This window comes from Eurytemora carolleeae, unplaced genomic scaffold, assembly GCF_000591075.1.
Source record: "Eurytemora carolleeae unplaced genomic scaffold, Eaff_2.0 scaffold799, whole genome shotgun sequence".
In the NCBI taxonomy this organism is placed as follows: Eukaryota; Metazoa; Arthropoda; class Copepoda; order Calanoida; family Temoridae; genus Eurytemora; species Eurytemora carolleeae.
The window spans coordinates 34626-53736 of NW_019396721.1; the positions used below are offsets into that span (position 1 = coordinate 34626).

At 30.8% G+C, this 19111-nt stretch overlaps 1 protein-coding gene across 1 annotated transcript in view; it reads right to left on the reverse strand.

The window, feature by feature from the left end:
- Positions 1-122: 122 nt before the first annotated feature.
- Positions 123-19111, reverse strand: part of LOC111707783 (uncharacterized) — a 28251-nt gene continuing 9262 nt past the window's right edge. The window contains exons 8-28 of the mRNA XM_023480937.1: positions 18989-19083; positions 18188-18283; positions 17569-17588; positions 16405-16620; positions 16038-16110; positions 14330-14454; positions 13296-13385; positions 12516-12582; positions 12058-12146; positions 11388-11506; positions 10379-10459; positions 8461-8513; positions 6665-6741; positions 5526-5588; positions 3885-3985; positions 3627-3693; positions 1597-1674; positions 964-1045; positions 712-767; positions 201-300; positions 123-140 (exon numbers count right to left, since the gene is read on the reverse strand). Of these exons, the coding sequence (XP_023336705.1) occupies positions 123-140; positions 201-300; positions 712-767; positions 964-1045; positions 1597-1674; positions 3627-3693; positions 3885-3985; positions 5526-5588; positions 6665-6741; positions 8461-8513; positions 10379-10459; positions 11388-11506; positions 12058-12146; positions 12516-12582; positions 13296-13385; positions 14330-14454; positions 16038-16110; positions 16405-16620; positions 17569-17588; positions 18188-18283; positions 18989-19083 (1766 nt within the window). The remainder of the gene's footprint in view (positions 141-200; positions 301-711; positions 768-963; positions 1046-1596; positions 1675-3626; positions 3694-3884; positions 3986-5525; positions 5589-6664; positions 6742-8460; positions 8514-10378; positions 10460-11387; positions 11507-12057; positions 12147-12515; positions 12583-13295; positions 13386-14329; positions 14455-16037; positions 16111-16404; positions 16621-17568; positions 17589-18187; positions 18284-18988; positions 19084-19111) is intronic.

Here is a 19111-nt window from a genome sequence, read left to right on the forward strand (position 1 = left end):
AATACAGTACAGTTCTAGAATACAGTAGAGTTCTAGAATACAGTACAGTTCTAGAATACAGTAGAGTTCTAGAATACAGTACAGTTCTAGAATACAGTAGAGTTCTAGAATACAGTACAGTTCTAGAATACAGTATAGTTCTAGAATACAGTACAGTACAGTCGGAACATTTCACAAAATTAATAAAAATATAAATTTGCATTGCATTGAAAATTGAAAAGCTTACCGTCAAATATTGCTTCAGTTTTAACCTTTTTCGGATCCAAATACTGTCTTTTTGAACTTCTTTTCTCAATCTCCCTGAAAACATGAAAATTATGTGAATTTATGCTATTATGATGAATGGTGTAGGCTTCGAAAAAAATCTTCACATAAATCACATAAATTTTACGTGGCGTACTGTCCTGGTTGCCTAGTACTGATCTAGCTGGTACAAAGTCGGCCCGGTAAGGAACCGGAGTTTATAGTTACATGGTTCAAACACGTATTTTGAATCAGTGGTTCAGAATCGGGTGGTAGGTATAAACTTGATTATTTTGAAAGTATTAAAATGAAAACTGGAGCTACGAGGTAATAAAGTTGATTTCATAACTACGTATAATTTTGTCCTTTTTATTAAGTCTGCGTTGGAAGAATTAATCGTTATCAAGTGTTAACATTAAATTACTTTAGAAACGAAATTTATTTATAAAGATTATCTAAAATAATTACTGAATAAAAAGCGGGAGGTCTTCATCTGGATACAGTCTTTTATACTCAGCCACAACCTAAATTTAAAAATAAAAAATTATTATAAAAAATGTATTCTGAAATTTTTGTTGAATTCAATTCATTTTCTTAATGAATTGAATTTAGGGACATTACATTTGGGAAGTTACTTCTAAACCTTGATCTTAAAAAATAAATTTAGGGAAAATCAAATCTTAAAATTTACAATTAACATAATTACAGTGTTAAATCTACCTGCTCCGACCACATTTTAGGATGCGGAAGGTCGTCGGTAAATTTACAAAGCAAAGATAATCCAATGTTTTTAGTATCACACCTACAATTATGAAATTATCAGAATTAGATTAATTTATGTTTGGCCTAAAAATAACAACAATAATAATGAAAACATTAAAAAAAACTTAATAATAATAAAACCGGAATAATCAACATCAGTTAAAAGATAAGAATAAAAACATCAACTATAAGATAAACACAAAATAATAAGATAAGAAGAAACAACATAATAATAAGATAAGTATACAAAAACATCAAGAATAAAATAAGTACAAAATCATCAATAATAAGATAAGAGTAAAACAACATTAAAAAAAAGCTAAATAAAAATTAAACAACATTTATATTAAGATAAAAATAAGCAACATCCACAAATGACAAGAGAAATAGTAACAATTAACAGCTTCCACTATCAAATCATAACCAAAACAAAAATTTAACCTCCTGAGTGGTGTAGCAGAAACTGAACTAGAGTAAGTAGTACTATTTACATCCTGAGTGGTGTAGCTGATACTGAACTAGAGTAAGTAGTACTATTTACCTCCTGAGTGGTGTAGCAGAAACTGAACTAGAGTAAGTAGTACTATTTACCTCCTGAGTGGTGTAGCAGAAACTGAACTAGAGTAAGTAGTACTAGCACAATCTGGTAAACAGTAGTTACAAGATCGACTGCAAACCAAATATTTACATTTTTTTTAAAAAAGTGTAAAAATATTAAGAAAAAAAATAAAGTTCAAGGGAGGTTATAAATAAAAGGAGGGTATAGGCTTACGGCGAAAAATTATCGATGGTGAAGGTCCTCGCTTCGTATCTTACTTCTATCTGTTGCGTCTACAAGGAGAACATCGTTAAAAACGTCTCATACCGAAGAACGTAGCGTCCACACAAATTCAGACAGTTGCAACATTCGACTCGGATCGTAACAAAATCAATTTAATTCCAAACAAATCATTCAGATATAACAACCTACAATCATAGATTATTTTTCGACGCATTCGTATAAAGTTGATATTTCATATTATGTTTTACTCGTTTCTTATAAATTGTAGTATCTGAATGCATATTTGTTTGGAATTAAATTTTTTTTTACGATCCGAGTTGAATGTTGCAACTTTTTGATTTGTATGGACGACACATTCTTAAGTGTGAGTTGTTTTTAACAATTTTCTCCATATAGACGCAACAGATGGAAGTAAGATTAGTAGCGATCACCATCGATATTTTTTCGTCGTAAGCCTATACCCCCTTTCATTTTCGAGAACACTCGACCTTTAATTTTTTTAAATTTCATCTACAGAACAATGAACTATCCAAAGGAAATGATTACTTGCCTCAAACTCAAATATTTGTAAGCTGATGTAATCTTTAATATATAAACATTTGACTTTTTGATTTTACAGAATGTTCAAAGGCCTCTCTGAAAATAGGTAGCAAATATGTAAAAGCAAAATATTTCTCTATTATGAAAAACAACAAAATAGCTCAATTTATACGTTATTGTACAGTAGGAATTTTCGGCGAATTACAGGGTTCAATTTTGTCCCCTTTTTTCTTGCAAAGATATGTTAAAACTATAACAGTGAAAATGTTGAATTATTTACACAAATACGTAAAATTATTTTATTAAATTTTCTAGTCTGGGACCTGGGTTGTGTACACACTCTTTTATTATTTTCATTTATAAATCTTTCCAGTTGAATAATTAGTTCATTTACTTTGTTGAGTAATCATTTAAATATGTTTGTTTTTGACTAGGGTTTATACTAGCAGAATAAAAAAATCAAATATTTTGCTTTTTGCGCGCATATTTTTTGTTTCGCCGAAAATTTCGCCTTTTTACAAATTCCTTGCAGAGAAAATACGCGCGATTCAGTGCAAAAGATTGCGTAATAAACAACCAACCCCTACGTTTGACTTTTGCAAACTTTATGAAAGATTTATTCGTGATTAATTACTTTAAAATGTAGTCTAGAAAATTCTAATATTAATATATCATGAAACCGTATACATCAAATATTCATAAATAATAAGTTGAGTTATTAAGGTTAAAAGAAAGGTAGAAAGGGGAAAAGAAACAATTTCCTACGGATATAAGGCCAAAATTGTTTCCCACACTCCTATTTGCGTTTATCCTTTATGGATTAAATTAAATTGAACATTTTTTAAAACATTGAGACTTTTAGCAATGTATTACTTACACTAGTATTTAGGGTTTCCCACGAAACATGACATTCTTTGATTTTTTTAATATATTTTTTTCCATTTATTAGTTAACCTAATTTTAGCAGTAAAATACTAGAGATAATAATCACAAAATATTCCTAGTCCTGGACTTTAAAATACTGAACGTATAATTCTTAATATCTCCGGCACAAAAAAGGCAGACCACATTTGGAAATGCCAGGATAAGGAGAATTCTGTGGTTATTGTTTAAAGAATCATACATTTGAAAGAAGGTTAACGACTGAATGTCACTAATAAATTCCAAGATTAAAGACGACTTTCAAGTCGACTTGTTGCTTGCATGTTTCATGGGACACCCTGTACTTAATACCCTGGGGATACCCTGTACAAAATAGAGAAAATAAAAATATTTTTCAATTTTGACAATATTTAAGTTCCTAGCAGCTCCACCAAATATTCCTTTAATAAATGCATTTGTCTGCCAAGGGTCACACATCTTCGTGTCTAAAGTAAATAATTATATAAAATATGTTCACCTTTTGTTGGTTACCATGCAGCTACCTGCAAAGGATGCAACTTTAATAACGGATTTTTGTCATGGAACTTATTTTTAAAGCATTAAAGGGACTGTAAGAGTAATTTCAAGGGACCCTCCATGCAAAGACGCCAACTTAATCTTCCCGTTCTCCACCTACCTCTTGTTGGATAGAACCAAGGTGTACACCCTCCACTAGTTGGCAAGGATTTTCCAAACTCCAGTAAACACTCGAATACACAACCAGATTGGGAGTACAGTCTAAACAGGTCATACATTTAAAGTACAATTTAAACATATAACATGGAGTCATTGTTGTAGAGTACAGTATAAACATGTGATATGGAGTACATTGCTCTCTAGCACACTGTGAACAAGTTATACTGAGTACAGTTTTTTATAGTACAGTTTTGATATGGAGTACATTTATGTGCAGCACAGTTTAAAAAACTTATAAGGAGTACTTTATTTGTAGTACAGTTTATACAAGTGGTGTGGCGTACATTTATGTACAGAACAGTCTTAAAAGCTATGTGGAGTAAATTTATGTACCTTACAGTTTGAACATGTGATAAGGAGTACATTTATGTACAGAACAGTTTAAACAAGTGATATGGAGTGCATTCATGAACAGTAAAGTCTTAACAAGTGAAAGGGAATTGTACACGTTTATGTACAGTACATTGGTGCATTGTAGAATTTAAACATGTGTTATGGAGAACATTGCTATACAGTATACAGAACATTTTAATTTTTTATTATTTTTTATATATTATTTTAAACTTTAAATTTTATAATTTGGATACAGTTAATACAGAAAAATTATAATTTTATTGTTCTTCTTGTCATCCTTTCTTCCTTTATTTCTTTTTCTTTTGTTGACTGTCCCTGGGGTATGATAATTTTGAAAAATAAAAAAATATATTTGGCGGAAACCAGTATTTTTAGATTAAATGTATGTTTTAGTGTGTTCTAATTTTCCTGACTCAGTTAGTAGACTTTTTGCGGTAACCAGGAATATCTGATGTTGCACAATTGATCAGGCTGTTTTAAGGTTAGGAGGGTGGGAGCCAGGTGGAAAAAAGGTTTCGACAATTGTTACTTTGAGTTTCATGTCCAAATCCTGGTTACCCCTAGTGGTCTTAAAAATGGAGCCCACAACATTTGTTTACCAAGAAATCAATTCCAAATGCTGTTTGTGATCAATTGGAGGAGTTGGAAGTTTGGAGTAGGTTAGGCAGGGAGGGTATTGAGGGACTCCCAGTCCCATAGAAATAGAAGATCCCTACTTTTTCCATGATTTATACTCTTTCCCAGTTCTGCGGAATTTTTATAAGGTTACCCATTGAAGTTGCACCACATGTCCATAAATGGGGAATTGCTGCTACTGTATTTCAGAATACGGCCTCGTCTGCAGCAATCTTTTCCTCACAGCCGACAGAATATAAACTGGTATCATTGTGCATGCTACACCGTTTATCAGGATTCTACTATCTATTTTCCAATTTCCTTGTTTATAGCAAGAGGTAGGGGGGAAGAGAAGTATAGAGAAACCCCTCCCTCAGCACTGTTATTTTCTTTTTTTTCCAAGTAGGGTGTACTGCCATGTTTCATTCCACACAGGGTTCTGCTCAGCTGCGTGAAACTAGAAGTACTGTACAAGAACCTAACCATCCATAGGCTTAGTGGCAACTGACATTTTAATTTGTGATACGGAGCACATTGCTGATTTACAATACAGTTATAGATTGCTATAAATATTATTCTAAAACATTTGTTTTGTTAACATTTGTTCACTTACTTGTGCATAGACAGGGGATATTCATCTTGAAAATAACAGTTTCTTTTTGATGCAGGAATCCCTCTGAATTTTCATATTTCAAAAACTTGTAAAGTCTAATTGTTTTTTCGGCATCAATGAGGAATTTTACACTCGCCACACATTGTATAGTCCCTATATCTTTGGAACCAAATGATGTAAACCTTTGACTATCAGGTTTACGACATCAGGTTACAATGACATAAAGACTAGGAAAGAGACAAGTCATCAGTGCATTCACCCGCAAATTTTTGACGGCGCGTACACCTCATATGACGTCTTTGACACAGTTTCAGTATTAAAATCATGAACTCCACATTCATAGTACAGCTCTGTATGTGCTGAAAATGGTTGTGAACTCATGATAAGGTTATTTCGAAACTCTTTAATTATTTATTAGAAAGGAATAGAATATGGCTAAATCCCAGATTTTATATGAAAAATAAGAAATGCTTAAAACAATAATTTTCTCATGTAGTGAAATTTTATCCAGTCAAGGTTAGTCAAGGGATCATATATAATTTCTTTATATTAACAAGGAAATGTTGCTTTAAAGGGACTGTAAGCATAATTTCAAGAGACCATCCAAATATGACAATACCCGATTCGCAAAGGTACCCTTTATTTCATTAACAATGTCGAAGATATTGTTGATATTTTAGTTTTTATTTCTGATAATTTTTGTAATTCCTGCACGCGCAAGTCAGTTCTGAAGAGAAACCACGATTGAAAAAAATAAGTTTTCAATTTTATAAACATTAATATCCAATTTATTCTAGCTCAGACAAAACTTATAAGGGCATTGCCATCTTTGCAAGAGGGATTACTTGAAATTATACTAACGGTCCCTTTAAAAGCAAAATTAATCTATAAATAAATTTAGCTTGTTTGTCTGTTTGTTTGTATCCTTAATAAATGTAAAAATGGTTTATGAATGATCAAAATTTTAAAATTTGTGTTTTAAAGTTTCATATTTTTGTAAAATTTTGAAAATTTTTTAAAACTTTTTTTGTTTTTTTTTATACTGTTCAAAGAGAAGATTCTCACAGATAAAGCCACAACTAAAAGTTGAAATAGAAGATGGGCGCAAAGCGCCCTATAAGCCTAATATATGAAATTTCCTAATGCTATCATCTGCAATAGTATCCACAGCACCCATTGCTACCAGATTTTCATGCCCTGGTCTAATCACGAATCCCTGAAAGAAAGCAAAAAATGTTTAACATTAATAGTACTGAGCTGGAAACTATTTTATTGTGGAAATCGAGATCAATACTTTATCTCCTCTTTTTGTCTGGATCTGCAGATTAATTTTGTCTTTGCTTAATATCAAGGAGATTGTCTAATTTTTAACCAATCAAAGTGTTGTTTGCATAAACAGAACAGCCAATCAGAAGCCGGGAAATTTATGGACAACCAACAAGAGAACTATTATGTTGTCCCCAGCAGGGACAACAAAAATGGAGGATTAAGCAGAATATAAAAAGTTTCCACAGTGGATATCGTGATTAAGCGAGCGGGATTAAGGGTATTAAAAAAACAAAATAAGGTACTTGATGAATCAATTTCATGTTTTGTAATTTACTCACTTCACTTCTATAAACGATTTTCTGAAAAGAAAATTTGACAAAACCTGAAGCACACAGAAAAAAAAGAGTTTAAAATATCAAAGGTTTAAACCATCAGGTTCCAAAGATAAAGGGATTAAAAAAGTGAGTTTCTGGCAAAAACTCAGTTCCTTTGTATTTTGAATATGCATGGCAATGTTTCTAAAAGAGTCATTTTTTAGTAATATTTATTCAAGGACAACGTACTTTCATGGATAATATGATTTTGCTGATCTTATCAAGTTTCCTATTGGCTAATGACTTTCATTTTTTAGTAATATTTATTCAAGGACAACGTACTTTCATGGATAATATGATTTTGCTGATCTTATCAAGTTTCCTATTGGATAATATGATTTTGCTGATCTTATCAAGTTTCCTATTGGCTAATGACTTTCATTTTTTTAAACGATTCGTAGAAAAACGAAAATGCATTTGTTTCAAATTTAAATATTTAACTATTAAATGCATACAATTTCAGGTTCAGAATATTCCGAACAGTAAAGACAAATGAATCGCTACGAATTTCACTTGCACTTTTCTGTAAACCTTAATCCCTATACCTTACATCAAAAACCCAGAAAAATATGGATATTAAGATCAAGCGTTGTATAGTGCAAAAATGTAAACCTCAGACCACATTTATAGAAATACTTAAGCTATATCAATTAGTATCTCCATATAAAGGGCTGTTTTATTTATGGCCTATTGTCCCGTTTCGTCTTACTTCAAGGTTATAATGCAAGGAAAGTTATTTCAGATGTGTACGCATCTTTTGTACTGCAGTGTACTGTATCTGGGCGATAATGTTAACACAAGACGGATATCGCAGCCTGACATGGGATCCATCTTTTATATAAAAAATCAATTAACTATTTTGGTCAAAGGAAACTATTATGTGAATTATGTGAATTATCAAATTATCAAAATTATCAAAATTAAATGCTTTTATCCTCCACGGATACTAAACAAAACACTGATGCATCTATTCTTATTTACAACTTCCGCCCTGTGAGAACTGGTTTCAATATGTACGCAGAGTACACGCAACTGCAATTAACTTTCCTTGCATTATTATAACCTTGTCTTACTTAGTACGTCTGTATGTGTACTGTTCAACTGCTCGATAGATGCTTAAAAACCAGTCTGGTAATTGAATTTAACCATAGTTTACAGTTTACAGTTTCTTTATGTGGCATATCATTATGTAAATTGATAAGAAAACAAGAAGAGAAAAACGTGTCCACTATTTTTATATCAAGCATATTTTTAAAACCAAATCCAATGAAAAATGTACTTGATAATCCTACCTTTTCTGTTATTGAAGGAAATTTAGCTGGAGAGTTGACTACAGATAAAAAACCTGAAAAAAAACCATTTGAAATATCACAAAAAGAAATACGTTAAAATAAAGTAAGACTGAAAAACACAAAAGCACAAAATGTATTTCCAAATTATCACCAAAAAAAAATTATTTTTATAACTGTAAACTAATAAATGTTCCCAAAATCTAAATTTAAAAAAAAAGTTGTACCTTCGAAGTCGTCTCCAACCGTACCAGGGGAAAGAATGTTTGCGTGAGAATCCACAATAATCGTTAATCCGCGGTTCTTACCTTCATTATTTAATCAATATAGATTTATAGATTTCATAATTTTTCATCGATTGGTTGATTGATTGATAATTATTGAATAGAGAATTGATAGAATTGATTTATGTATAGAATTAATTTATTGTAAGGTATATATTTATAGATAGAATTGATTTATGGGTAGAATTTCTTTAAAAATAGAATAGTATGGTTTGAATTGATTCATGGATAGAATTAATTTATTGTATGGTATTTATTTATGGATAGGATTTATGGGTAGAATTGATTTTAAAATAGGATAGTATGGATAGAATTGATTAATGGATATTGATTAATAAGTATGGATAGAACTGATTTATGGATAGAATAGATTTATGGACAGAATTAATATATGGATAAAATTGATTTTAAAAAATTGATTCATGGAAAAAGATTGATTTATGAATAGAATTGATTTGTGGATAGAAAATATTTATGGATAGAAATGATTTACAAATAGAATTGATTTATAAATAGAATTTATCTATGTATAAATTGATCTATGTATAGATTGATTTACAAATAGAATAGATTTAAGGATAGAATTGATTTGTGATTAGAATTGTTTTATTGGTAGAATTGATTTATGAATAAAATTTATTTATGGACAAAATTAATTTATGGGTAGAATTGATTTATGGATACAATTAATTTATTGATAGAATTAACTTATGTTAAGAAATGATTTATGGACAGAATTGAATTATGGATTGAATTGATTTATTATTAGAATTGATTTATGAATGAAATTTATTTATGGACAAAATTGATTTATGGGCAAAATTGATTTATGGGTATAATTGATTTATGGATACAATTAATAGCTTCCTCGAAGGAGTTTAGAAGATTCATTTTCTGGGTTGCAGCAACTGATCTTGTGAACATTGTGTCCCTTTATATATTTAGATATTCACATATTTGCCATTTTTGCTATTTCTAAAATTATTAATTGACCAAAGCGTATCCAACTTTTGGCCGGAGCTTACGCTGATAGAATGGATTTGCGACTGCCGACGAATGTACGGATAGTGTAAAGAAACTTATAGGAGGATAAGGTGAACCTAGACTTATTGTACTAAGTGCATGGTTAGATGGAATTTATGATATTTTAGGTACGCTGGGTTCAGTTAATTTCTGTAACGTAGTTCAACAATCTCTAGCTCTCATTGGTTTAAACAACAAATATCAGATTTCTTGACATCCTATTAGTTCTTGTAAAGGGAATATTCGTGCAAAATTAAAGGGGTATAGGCTGACGTCGAATTGAATTCGATGGAGATCGCTACACATCTTATTTCTATTTTTGAACAAATTTTTAGTTTATAATGGTCATTCAAATATTAGGAATAGTATGTTAAAAAAAAATAAAGAAAAGATAATTAATAAAAAAGGTTAAACTTACTTATAAATATCCTCAGCGGCCCGGGCATTAAATGTACAACACATTCCTCTATCTGTAGGGTTAGTTTTAAATATTGCTGTACAGTTGACCTAAAATATTAAATGTACACTGTACAGCACATTTCTCTATCTGTAGGGTTAGATAACTGTAAACTAATAAATGTTCCCAAAATCTAAATTTAAAAAAAAAGTTGTACCTTCGAAGTCGTCTCCAACCGTACCAGGGGAAAGAATGTTAGCGTGAGAATCCACCATAATTGTTAATCCGCGATTCTTACCTTCATTATTCAATCAATATTGATTTAAAGATTTAATAATTTTTCATCGATTCGTTGATTCATTCATTCATATTTTTATTCAACTACAAAGCATGAGATATTACAAATAAGCAATCACAATTTACTATGCAGTTTGGACCTGCTTAACCAGGGTTGGTTGTTTTGAGTGGTTGGTCCAACTTGCTTAGTATTGATTGATTGATTGTTATTGAATATAGAATTAATAGAATTGATTTATGGATAGAATTAATTTATTGTATGGTATTTATTTATGGATATAATTGATTTATAAATAGTATAGATAAATGGATAGAATTTATTTATGGATATAATTGATTAATGGATAGAATTGATTAATAAAAAGAAATTGATTCATGGAAAAAGAATTGATTTATGGATAGAATTGAATTGTGGATAGAATTGATTTATGAATAAAATTGATTTAAGTATAGAATTGATTTATAAATAGAATTTATCTATGTATAAATTGATCTATGTATAGATTGATTTACAAATAGAATAGATTTAAGGATAGAATTGATTTATGAATAGAATTGATTTATGAATAGAATTGATTTATGATAAGAAGTGATTTATTGGTACAATTGATTTATGAGTGAAATTTATTTATGGACAAAATTGATTTATGGGTAGAATTGATACAATTAATTTTGACTTTTTTGAGTCTCCTTAAGTCAAAATAAATGTTCGCCTGCACCGCGTCTTTTGGTTCCTAAATCTGGATATTTTTGTTCCGAAATAAATCTAGCACCCGCCTCACTTAAATCCTGTATCCGCCCCTGTACCCTTCACTCTGATTTGAAAGTTTGGTCCTTGTCCAATAATGCTATGACACTCGATTAAAGTTTGACCTATTAAACAAACATTTTTCTGATATTAAGGACTAAGAACCGATGTTGCATCTTACCTATTTCAGGAGTTGGTTCTTCCCCTGATTCAAAGCCAGGAGGCAGGTTTGCTTCCTCGAAGGAGTTTAGAAGATTCATTTTCTGGGTTGCAGCAACTGATCTTGTGAACATTGTGTCCCTTTATATATTTAGATATTTTCACAAACTGCAAAATCTCTAATTTTTAGTTGTTTGGAAGACTTTGTTCTCAATGCGTATCAATGTGATAGAAAAAAAGTATTCATTGAGCCCTGTGGACACAATTTTAGCTATTTCTAAAAGTTTTAATTGACCACAGCGTTTCCAACTTTTAGCCTGGGTTTACGCTCATTGGATGGATTTGTGACTGTCGACGAATGAACGGACAGTGTAAAGAAACTAATAGGAGGATAAGGTTAACCTCGCCTTATTGTACTAAGTGCATGGTAAGATGGAATTTATGATATTTTAGTTACGCTGGATTCAGTTATTTTTCTGTAACATAGTTCAGTAATTTCCAGCTCTCATTGGTTTAAACAACGAATATCAGTAAAGGGAGTGTTCGGGAAAAATAAAAGGGTGTATAGGCTAACATCAAATTGAATTTGATGGTGATCACTACAAATTTTTAGTTTATAATGCTCTTTCAAATATCGGAATGTTAAGAAAAGAAAAAGAAATTTAAAATTAAAAAAATAAGGTTAAACTTACTTATAAATATCCTCAGCGGCCCGGGCATTAAATGTACAGCACATTCCTCTATCTGTAGGGTTAGTTTTAAATATTGCTGTACAGTTGACCTAAAATATTAAATGTACACTGTGCAGCATATTCCTCTATCTGTAGGGTTAGTTTTAAATATTGCTGTACAGTTGACCTAAAATATTAAATGTACACTGTACAGTACATTCCTCTATCTGTAGGGTTAGGTTTAAATATTGCTGTACAGTTGACCTGAAATATTAAGTTATTAGGTCAATTTATAATTTCAGGTAAAAAAAATATTTATATCTTCTTTAAAAAGAATGGGACTTTCATTACGACAATAAATCCACTATAAATACAACGGTTTAAAGATTGAATTTAGTAATTCATGCATTTCTGTTAAAATTGATTTCGTACATACATGTTTTTAAAATAAAGAAACTAAAAAATGTTTTATATATTACCGGAACCCCTTTCCACCAACAGCGTTTAATAGTAGATTTTTCATCCCTGTAGTCCGAGGTCCACTTCCTGAAATTTTGAGAAATGTAATTATGTAAATATATAAAATGTTCCGAATTTTCTAATTTGTAATCTCTATAATGTACAGAGATGATATTTTAAAAGCTTAAACCCGAGTAAAACCCAAACTCGGGCTTAGATAGAACCCAAGTCAGGATTGGTTCTGATTCGACCAATGAGAGACTGTTTTGCAAGCTTTCTCTCTGTAGCAAACAGAATGCCGTCAGATCAGTAGACACATTATTTATCAAAAAGGTATGCGGACGGATTTGCAACAAGACATAAATTAAAAGTCATGCATTTATGAAATAACTTTGTTAAAATTTGACCAAAACCTAACACAAAATGTTGGGTCTGGGTCAAATCACGATTTTGAACTTTCTTCCCCTAAAATGAAGTTTTCAAACAATATAAGTTGGTACCATATCTACTTTAGAATATAAGTTGGTACCATATCTACTTTAGAATCAAATTACGAATCGATCAAATTATGATTTATAATTTTTAACCTTTCTTATCAAGGAAAAACTTCTTTTAGAAGTAGAACAGTAAAAATGGAAAAAAATTGCAACTGTAAAATTGATCAAATCACAATTCTTGATTCTTTTTAATAAATGTTCTAAATAAACTTTCTTTTGCAGAGTTATAAAAATAGAAATTCTATTTGGATTAATAAAAAAAATGATGTAAAAAGTTATTTTTATTTTTATTTTAATGGTTGCCTGATATCGAAGCAAGGGTTAATGCTGTGCCACAGCATTTGAAAAATACTTGGGAAGCTGTGAGTTAAATTCATGCTTTTAAACACAGCCCTAAACATAATAAAACATAATTAAAGAGACTGCTAACAAAATTCAAAGTAACTTTTAAAGGGACTGTAAGCGTAATTTTAAGTGACCCTCTGTGCAATGATATGTCCGATTTACATTGATACCCTCGATACCGTTATCTGATCAATAATAAGAAATATATATTTTCTCTTTCAAACTCGAAAAGTGCTTAATCCTAATCATTTCTCCAGTCTTTCTTACAAGCAAGAAATACGCTGGTCACTCATTCAAAATAAACAGTTTTAGAAAACAAATACATGGAGTTCAAATTATTAATTGATCAAAAAAAGCTTTTAAAGGTACCTTAGTAACTCGGGCATTGACATCTTTGCATTGAGGTTTACTTGAAATTACATGTATAATACCTGTAGAGAAGCTTTATTTTTATAGCAAAATCTTGAAAATGAAATTTTCTATGTAAAGAAAATAGTTGATTTTTCATAATATGTTTTAATTGTTATGATCTGAGAGTTACTTATAAAAACGTTTATTCCTGTTTCGAGGATTTTTGGTAATGAAGACGACATTTTCATATCTTCCAGGAATGTTCGAAAACAAGTTGTAAGCTAAATATTATTTAAAAAAACAAAATCAAAACTAGTATGAAATATTTAATATATACAAATGTGGCGAAAGATAATCGATGACTATAGGTTGTAATATCTGAATGATTTGTTTGATATTAATTTGATTTTTTACCCCTTTCATTTTTCGCGAACACTCCCTTTAATTTAATCCTTATTATTCACCAAATACTTTGTATTTGTATTTTAGTTTAATTTAAGGTATTTTCAATATCTTTATTTACTTTGCTTTAAAGATGTCTTTAAATACTATATTTATGGGGACCACTGCATGTTTGTTACTAAATCAAAAGTAGTCCATTTGTATTTAGTATATAATGTGAAATATGAAAAATAATTTACTTGAATTTTTGTGAGAGCCGTTTTTCTATTTCTTCCTGAGCTGGTCGTTTCTCCGGGTTAAGAAATACATCGAACTTTGGAGCTTTCACCTCCCGTCGTACACGTGATTCTGGGATTTCTGATTCCTAAATATTTGGAATTTGAAATTAGGATTTTTACAAACTAACCTAGTCTAAAAGTTGGAAATATTTGGAAATTGGAATTGTACTATAAGATTTTTCTTACTAGCCTAGTCAAACCGTGGCAAATACTTGGAATTTGGAATTGTACTTAAGATTTCTACTAACTAGCCTAGCCTGTTTGTTTTTAATCTTCCTGGCAGAAACAATCTCAAGAGCTGACGAGAGTCAACCCAGACCGAAATATATTTTCAATAAATGTGGAACTAACATCTACTTTTTTACTCTATATAGGTTTGGTCCATCACCATCACCGAATTTTGAAATAAATAGCCTAATATGGCTGGCAAATATTAAGAATTTGGAATTATCATTTAGAATTTTTACTAACTAGCGTAGCCTAGTCTAATAGTTTGCAAGTATTTGAAATATAAAATTTTAAAATATTAGCTAGTATAGAGTAGCTCTCAATGGCGGCTTAAACAGAAGAGTTATGGGGAAAAAATATAGCAAATTTTAATTTTACTTTAGTTTGACGTGAACAACAATGCATATTTAAAAAACTAATTTTCTTTAAAACAACAAAACAAAAAATACAATTTGAAAACAATAATATATTGCTGTAAACATAGATTAAACTTTTAAATTGTCCTGTCAATCATTTGTTAATCACACATAGTACCTCGGCGTAGGTCACTTGTCAAAGTATAAAAAAATATAAAATAAAGGTTTTTTTTGTAGTTTCTAGTTAAAAATTTGTGAAAAAGTTGAAGTAACCATGACAGTTGTCGTCTTTAAGATTTTACTATTTTTATCAAAAAAAAGGTGCATGGCATTATTTTGTGCTTTCCGACATGTGATGTTTCTTTGCCTTCTATGTATATTATGTATATTATGTATATTATGTATATTATGTATATTATGTATATTATGTATTGTATATAACAATGAGATGACTAAGAGTTTATAATGAACAGAAATCTGCACAAAATTATAAATATCTCCTCCGGTAGTTGAAAGCACAAAAATGAAGATTACGTTTTGAAAATGCAACGATCAAAGACGTTCCTTAAGTCATTTTCAACTGTCCCGTTTATCGGGACACCCTGTACATATCTTCCTCAACTGTCCCGTTTATTGGGACACCCTGTACATATCTTCCTCAACTGTCCCGTTTATTGGGACACCCTGTAAGCATCTTCCTCAAATGTCACGTTTATTGGGACACCCTGCACTTATCTTCCTCAACTGTCCAGTTCATTGGGACACACTGCACGTATCTTCCTCAACTCTCCCCTTAATTAGGACACACTGTACGTATCTTCCTCAACTGCCCAGTTTATTGGGACACACTGAACGTATATTTCTTAACTCTCCCCTTTATTGGGACACACTGCACATATCTTCCTCTACTCTCCCGTTTATTGGGACACACTGCACTTATTTTCCTCAACTGTCCCGTTTATTGGGACACACTGTACGTATCTTCCTCAACTGTACCGTTTATTGGGACACCCTGCACGTATCTTCCTCAACTGCCCGTTTACTGGGACACCCTGTACGTATCTTCCGATCTGATGAAATCTCACCTCTTGGATGAAATATGAATCAGTGTCACTTTCATTCTTAGCCAAATCTAATATTTCAGCTTTTCTCCTACGTCTAGAAACATTATTAAATTATTCATATTTTAATTTTAATGTGTACTAAATATGTTGGATTGAGTAATTCCCTTTCCTGCGTTAGCTGGAAACCATAATTTAATCAGCTAAATTACGCAGGGTTTAATTTCAATTCTTTATGTTCCATGTTTAAATTAATTCAAAATTTATATTATTTCAAGAAGAATTAAAAATAATTAAAGACCTTTAAACAAATTAATTTTTTAAAAATCTTTAAATCAATGTTAAAATTGTGAAAAATATTTTTAAAAATGGCGGCGCCTGCCATGTTTACCTGACAGCTGTTGCATCAGCTGTACAAATCACCTTCGCGGCACCATCACATGGCATAGGAACTATTCTTAACATCGGCCAACTAAAACAAAATAACTTTGTTAACACAAATTCGAAATATAAGGAAGACGATTTTACTGATTCTGATACCGTTGCTTGTTTCAAGACGTATGAATCCTTTTCCGCCCACATGTAACCCTCGCTCTTTCGTCCNTAACTGTTTAATCAAGAAAAATTAGAAAACAAGAGTTCCTTTGTGAATTAACTGTTTAATCAAGAAAAATTAGAAAACAAGAGTTCCTTTGTGAATTAACTGTTTAATCAAGAAAAATTAGAAAACAAGAGTTCCTTTGTGAATTAACTGTTTAATCAAGAAAAATTAGAAAACAAGAGTTCCTTTGTGAATTAACTGTTCAATCTATCGAAATTGAATGAAAACAGTTTATAAGCACACTATATAGAACTGGCTGAATGAGAATTGGTCAACACCAAAGAGCTTGGTAATATACTATTGGACTTTGATCAACACTAATTATTCCTTTTATCTGGATATATATATTATACTTTTTCCTCGTTTCTAGTTGATTACAGTGAGTACCCATAAATGTATAAATATATCACAGGCACAAATAAAAATACATTTACTAAGTATGTGTCATAAATTCTAATATTCAATTTTAGCTCATCCATAGACAAAAATATCGTACTGCTCAAAGCTGTAATCTTTTTCAGAAGTCGTCTTTATATATACTTTGCTTGGTTGGGTGTCTGCTTGTTTATATTCAATGAACGAAAAAAAGGCTGGAACGATCCAACCCAAATTCTTAGTGGGACCTTAAATGACCCCAGGGAAGGTTTATGGATGGTAAGAAATTAACAATTTTGCCTGAAATAAAATTTGATTTATCAAAATTAACGAAAATTGATAAATCCTCGAATTTTTGTTGTTGTTTGATAATTTAAGAAGAGAAAATACCACAGATAGAGAAACAATCAGAAGTTAAAATCAAAGGTGGGACAATGCGCTTGACAAAGCTTAAATTTCTAATATATAAATATATTTAATGGCCGACATTAAAAAACAGCTGCACACATCAACTGCATTAAGGATTGCCATCAATTAAAAAAAATTATTAAATTACAAAAGATGGCTGTCATAATTCACCACAACTGATTATCATCAACCTATTATAAAAGATGGCCTTCATTCAACAGCTAAAAGGTATCAACCTTATACAATAAAGATCAACATGATTTTACAGCTGAAAAACTTTACAGTTAGTGTTAACAGCCCAATTAACTTGAGGTTTACCATAATGTATTTCTAACAATGGGACAGAGGCACGATTTAATGACATATATCATTTATCAAATTGCAAATAAATGCATTTTTCTTTAAATGACAATGCACGAAATTCTTTCTAAAATGAATTTATTTCTGCAGAAATGATTTGATTATTTTCTACCCTAAAAATGTTCTGTTAAAATCAATATCTTAGGCCCTTAGATTTATTATCAAGTTCTTCTACAGTGGTAGGCGATTATATCAATACAATGAAGACGAATTTTAATTTCAATTTTGATTTATATCAAGATGTTAAATAACATGGTTACATCTAAACATAGAAGAGTCAAGCTGAGAAGCTATCCATTAAAAAGGCTTCTCTTTGCATGTAATCTTGTAATTTGAAAAAGTTTGTTAACAATCAAAACTTTAATAAAAACTTCGTGTTCATTGTGTTGATACCACTGTATAATAGCACTTCTAAAAAGTATTTTTTTACCTCGCTTCTAGTTTCAAATTCTAGCAAAATAGATTTAGGTTCTTCTTCTTTACATGCTTTCTTCCCTTCTTCCAGACTATATAATCCAGGTAGAACCTAGTAATAGGAATATATTTAGGTTCTTCTTCTTTCCTCCAGGCAATATAACCCAGGCAGGACATGTTCACAGAAATATTTTTAGTGTTTATTAAAGGGACTGTAAGCGGAATTTCAAATGACCCGCCATGCAAAGATGTCAATGCCCGATTCACAATTGTAGCATTATTTGCTTATAAAACTATGAAAACTCTTGTATCCTTAAAACCTCAAGTAAAAATTATACTGTGTTTTAATTTTAAAAACTGAATATTTTCATTTGTGATTTCTCATAAAAAGTGACAGGAAACATAAATGAATTATCAGAATTAAACCATTTAAAGCCTGGAACAATTTACCCTTTCCCTAATTAAAAAACTGTACTTGCCCGATTTACAATTGTACCCTCGACAATTTAATGTCGCATCGACAACATAATGAAGAAGATATTGCTTATTTTCTGTCTTAAAAAAATATACATTAGTTTTTTACAATTTTCCTCCTTTTCTCTGCTGGATAAATCAGCTAGCAAAGTTTAAACCACAATTGAAAGTTATGATTTTCAGATAAATAAAAACATCTTTTAAAAACGGGGCTCGCTTTAAATTTCGTCGAGAATTAATGGGAGCTGATTAAGAATTTACACGATGTCACACTGTACATATTACGGAAGGAGGGGGGGGGAGGAGGAAGAGACTTGAAATTATTGAAAATTGTTTTTACAACCTTGTAGCAGTATGTAGAGTAGTAGTATGCACTGGTTGTTGTAGATACCCAGCCTGGTGGGCATCCACCCCGTAGAGTTGACAAGGTCGACAGTGCTGAAAATATTGGATACAAGTGGAAAAA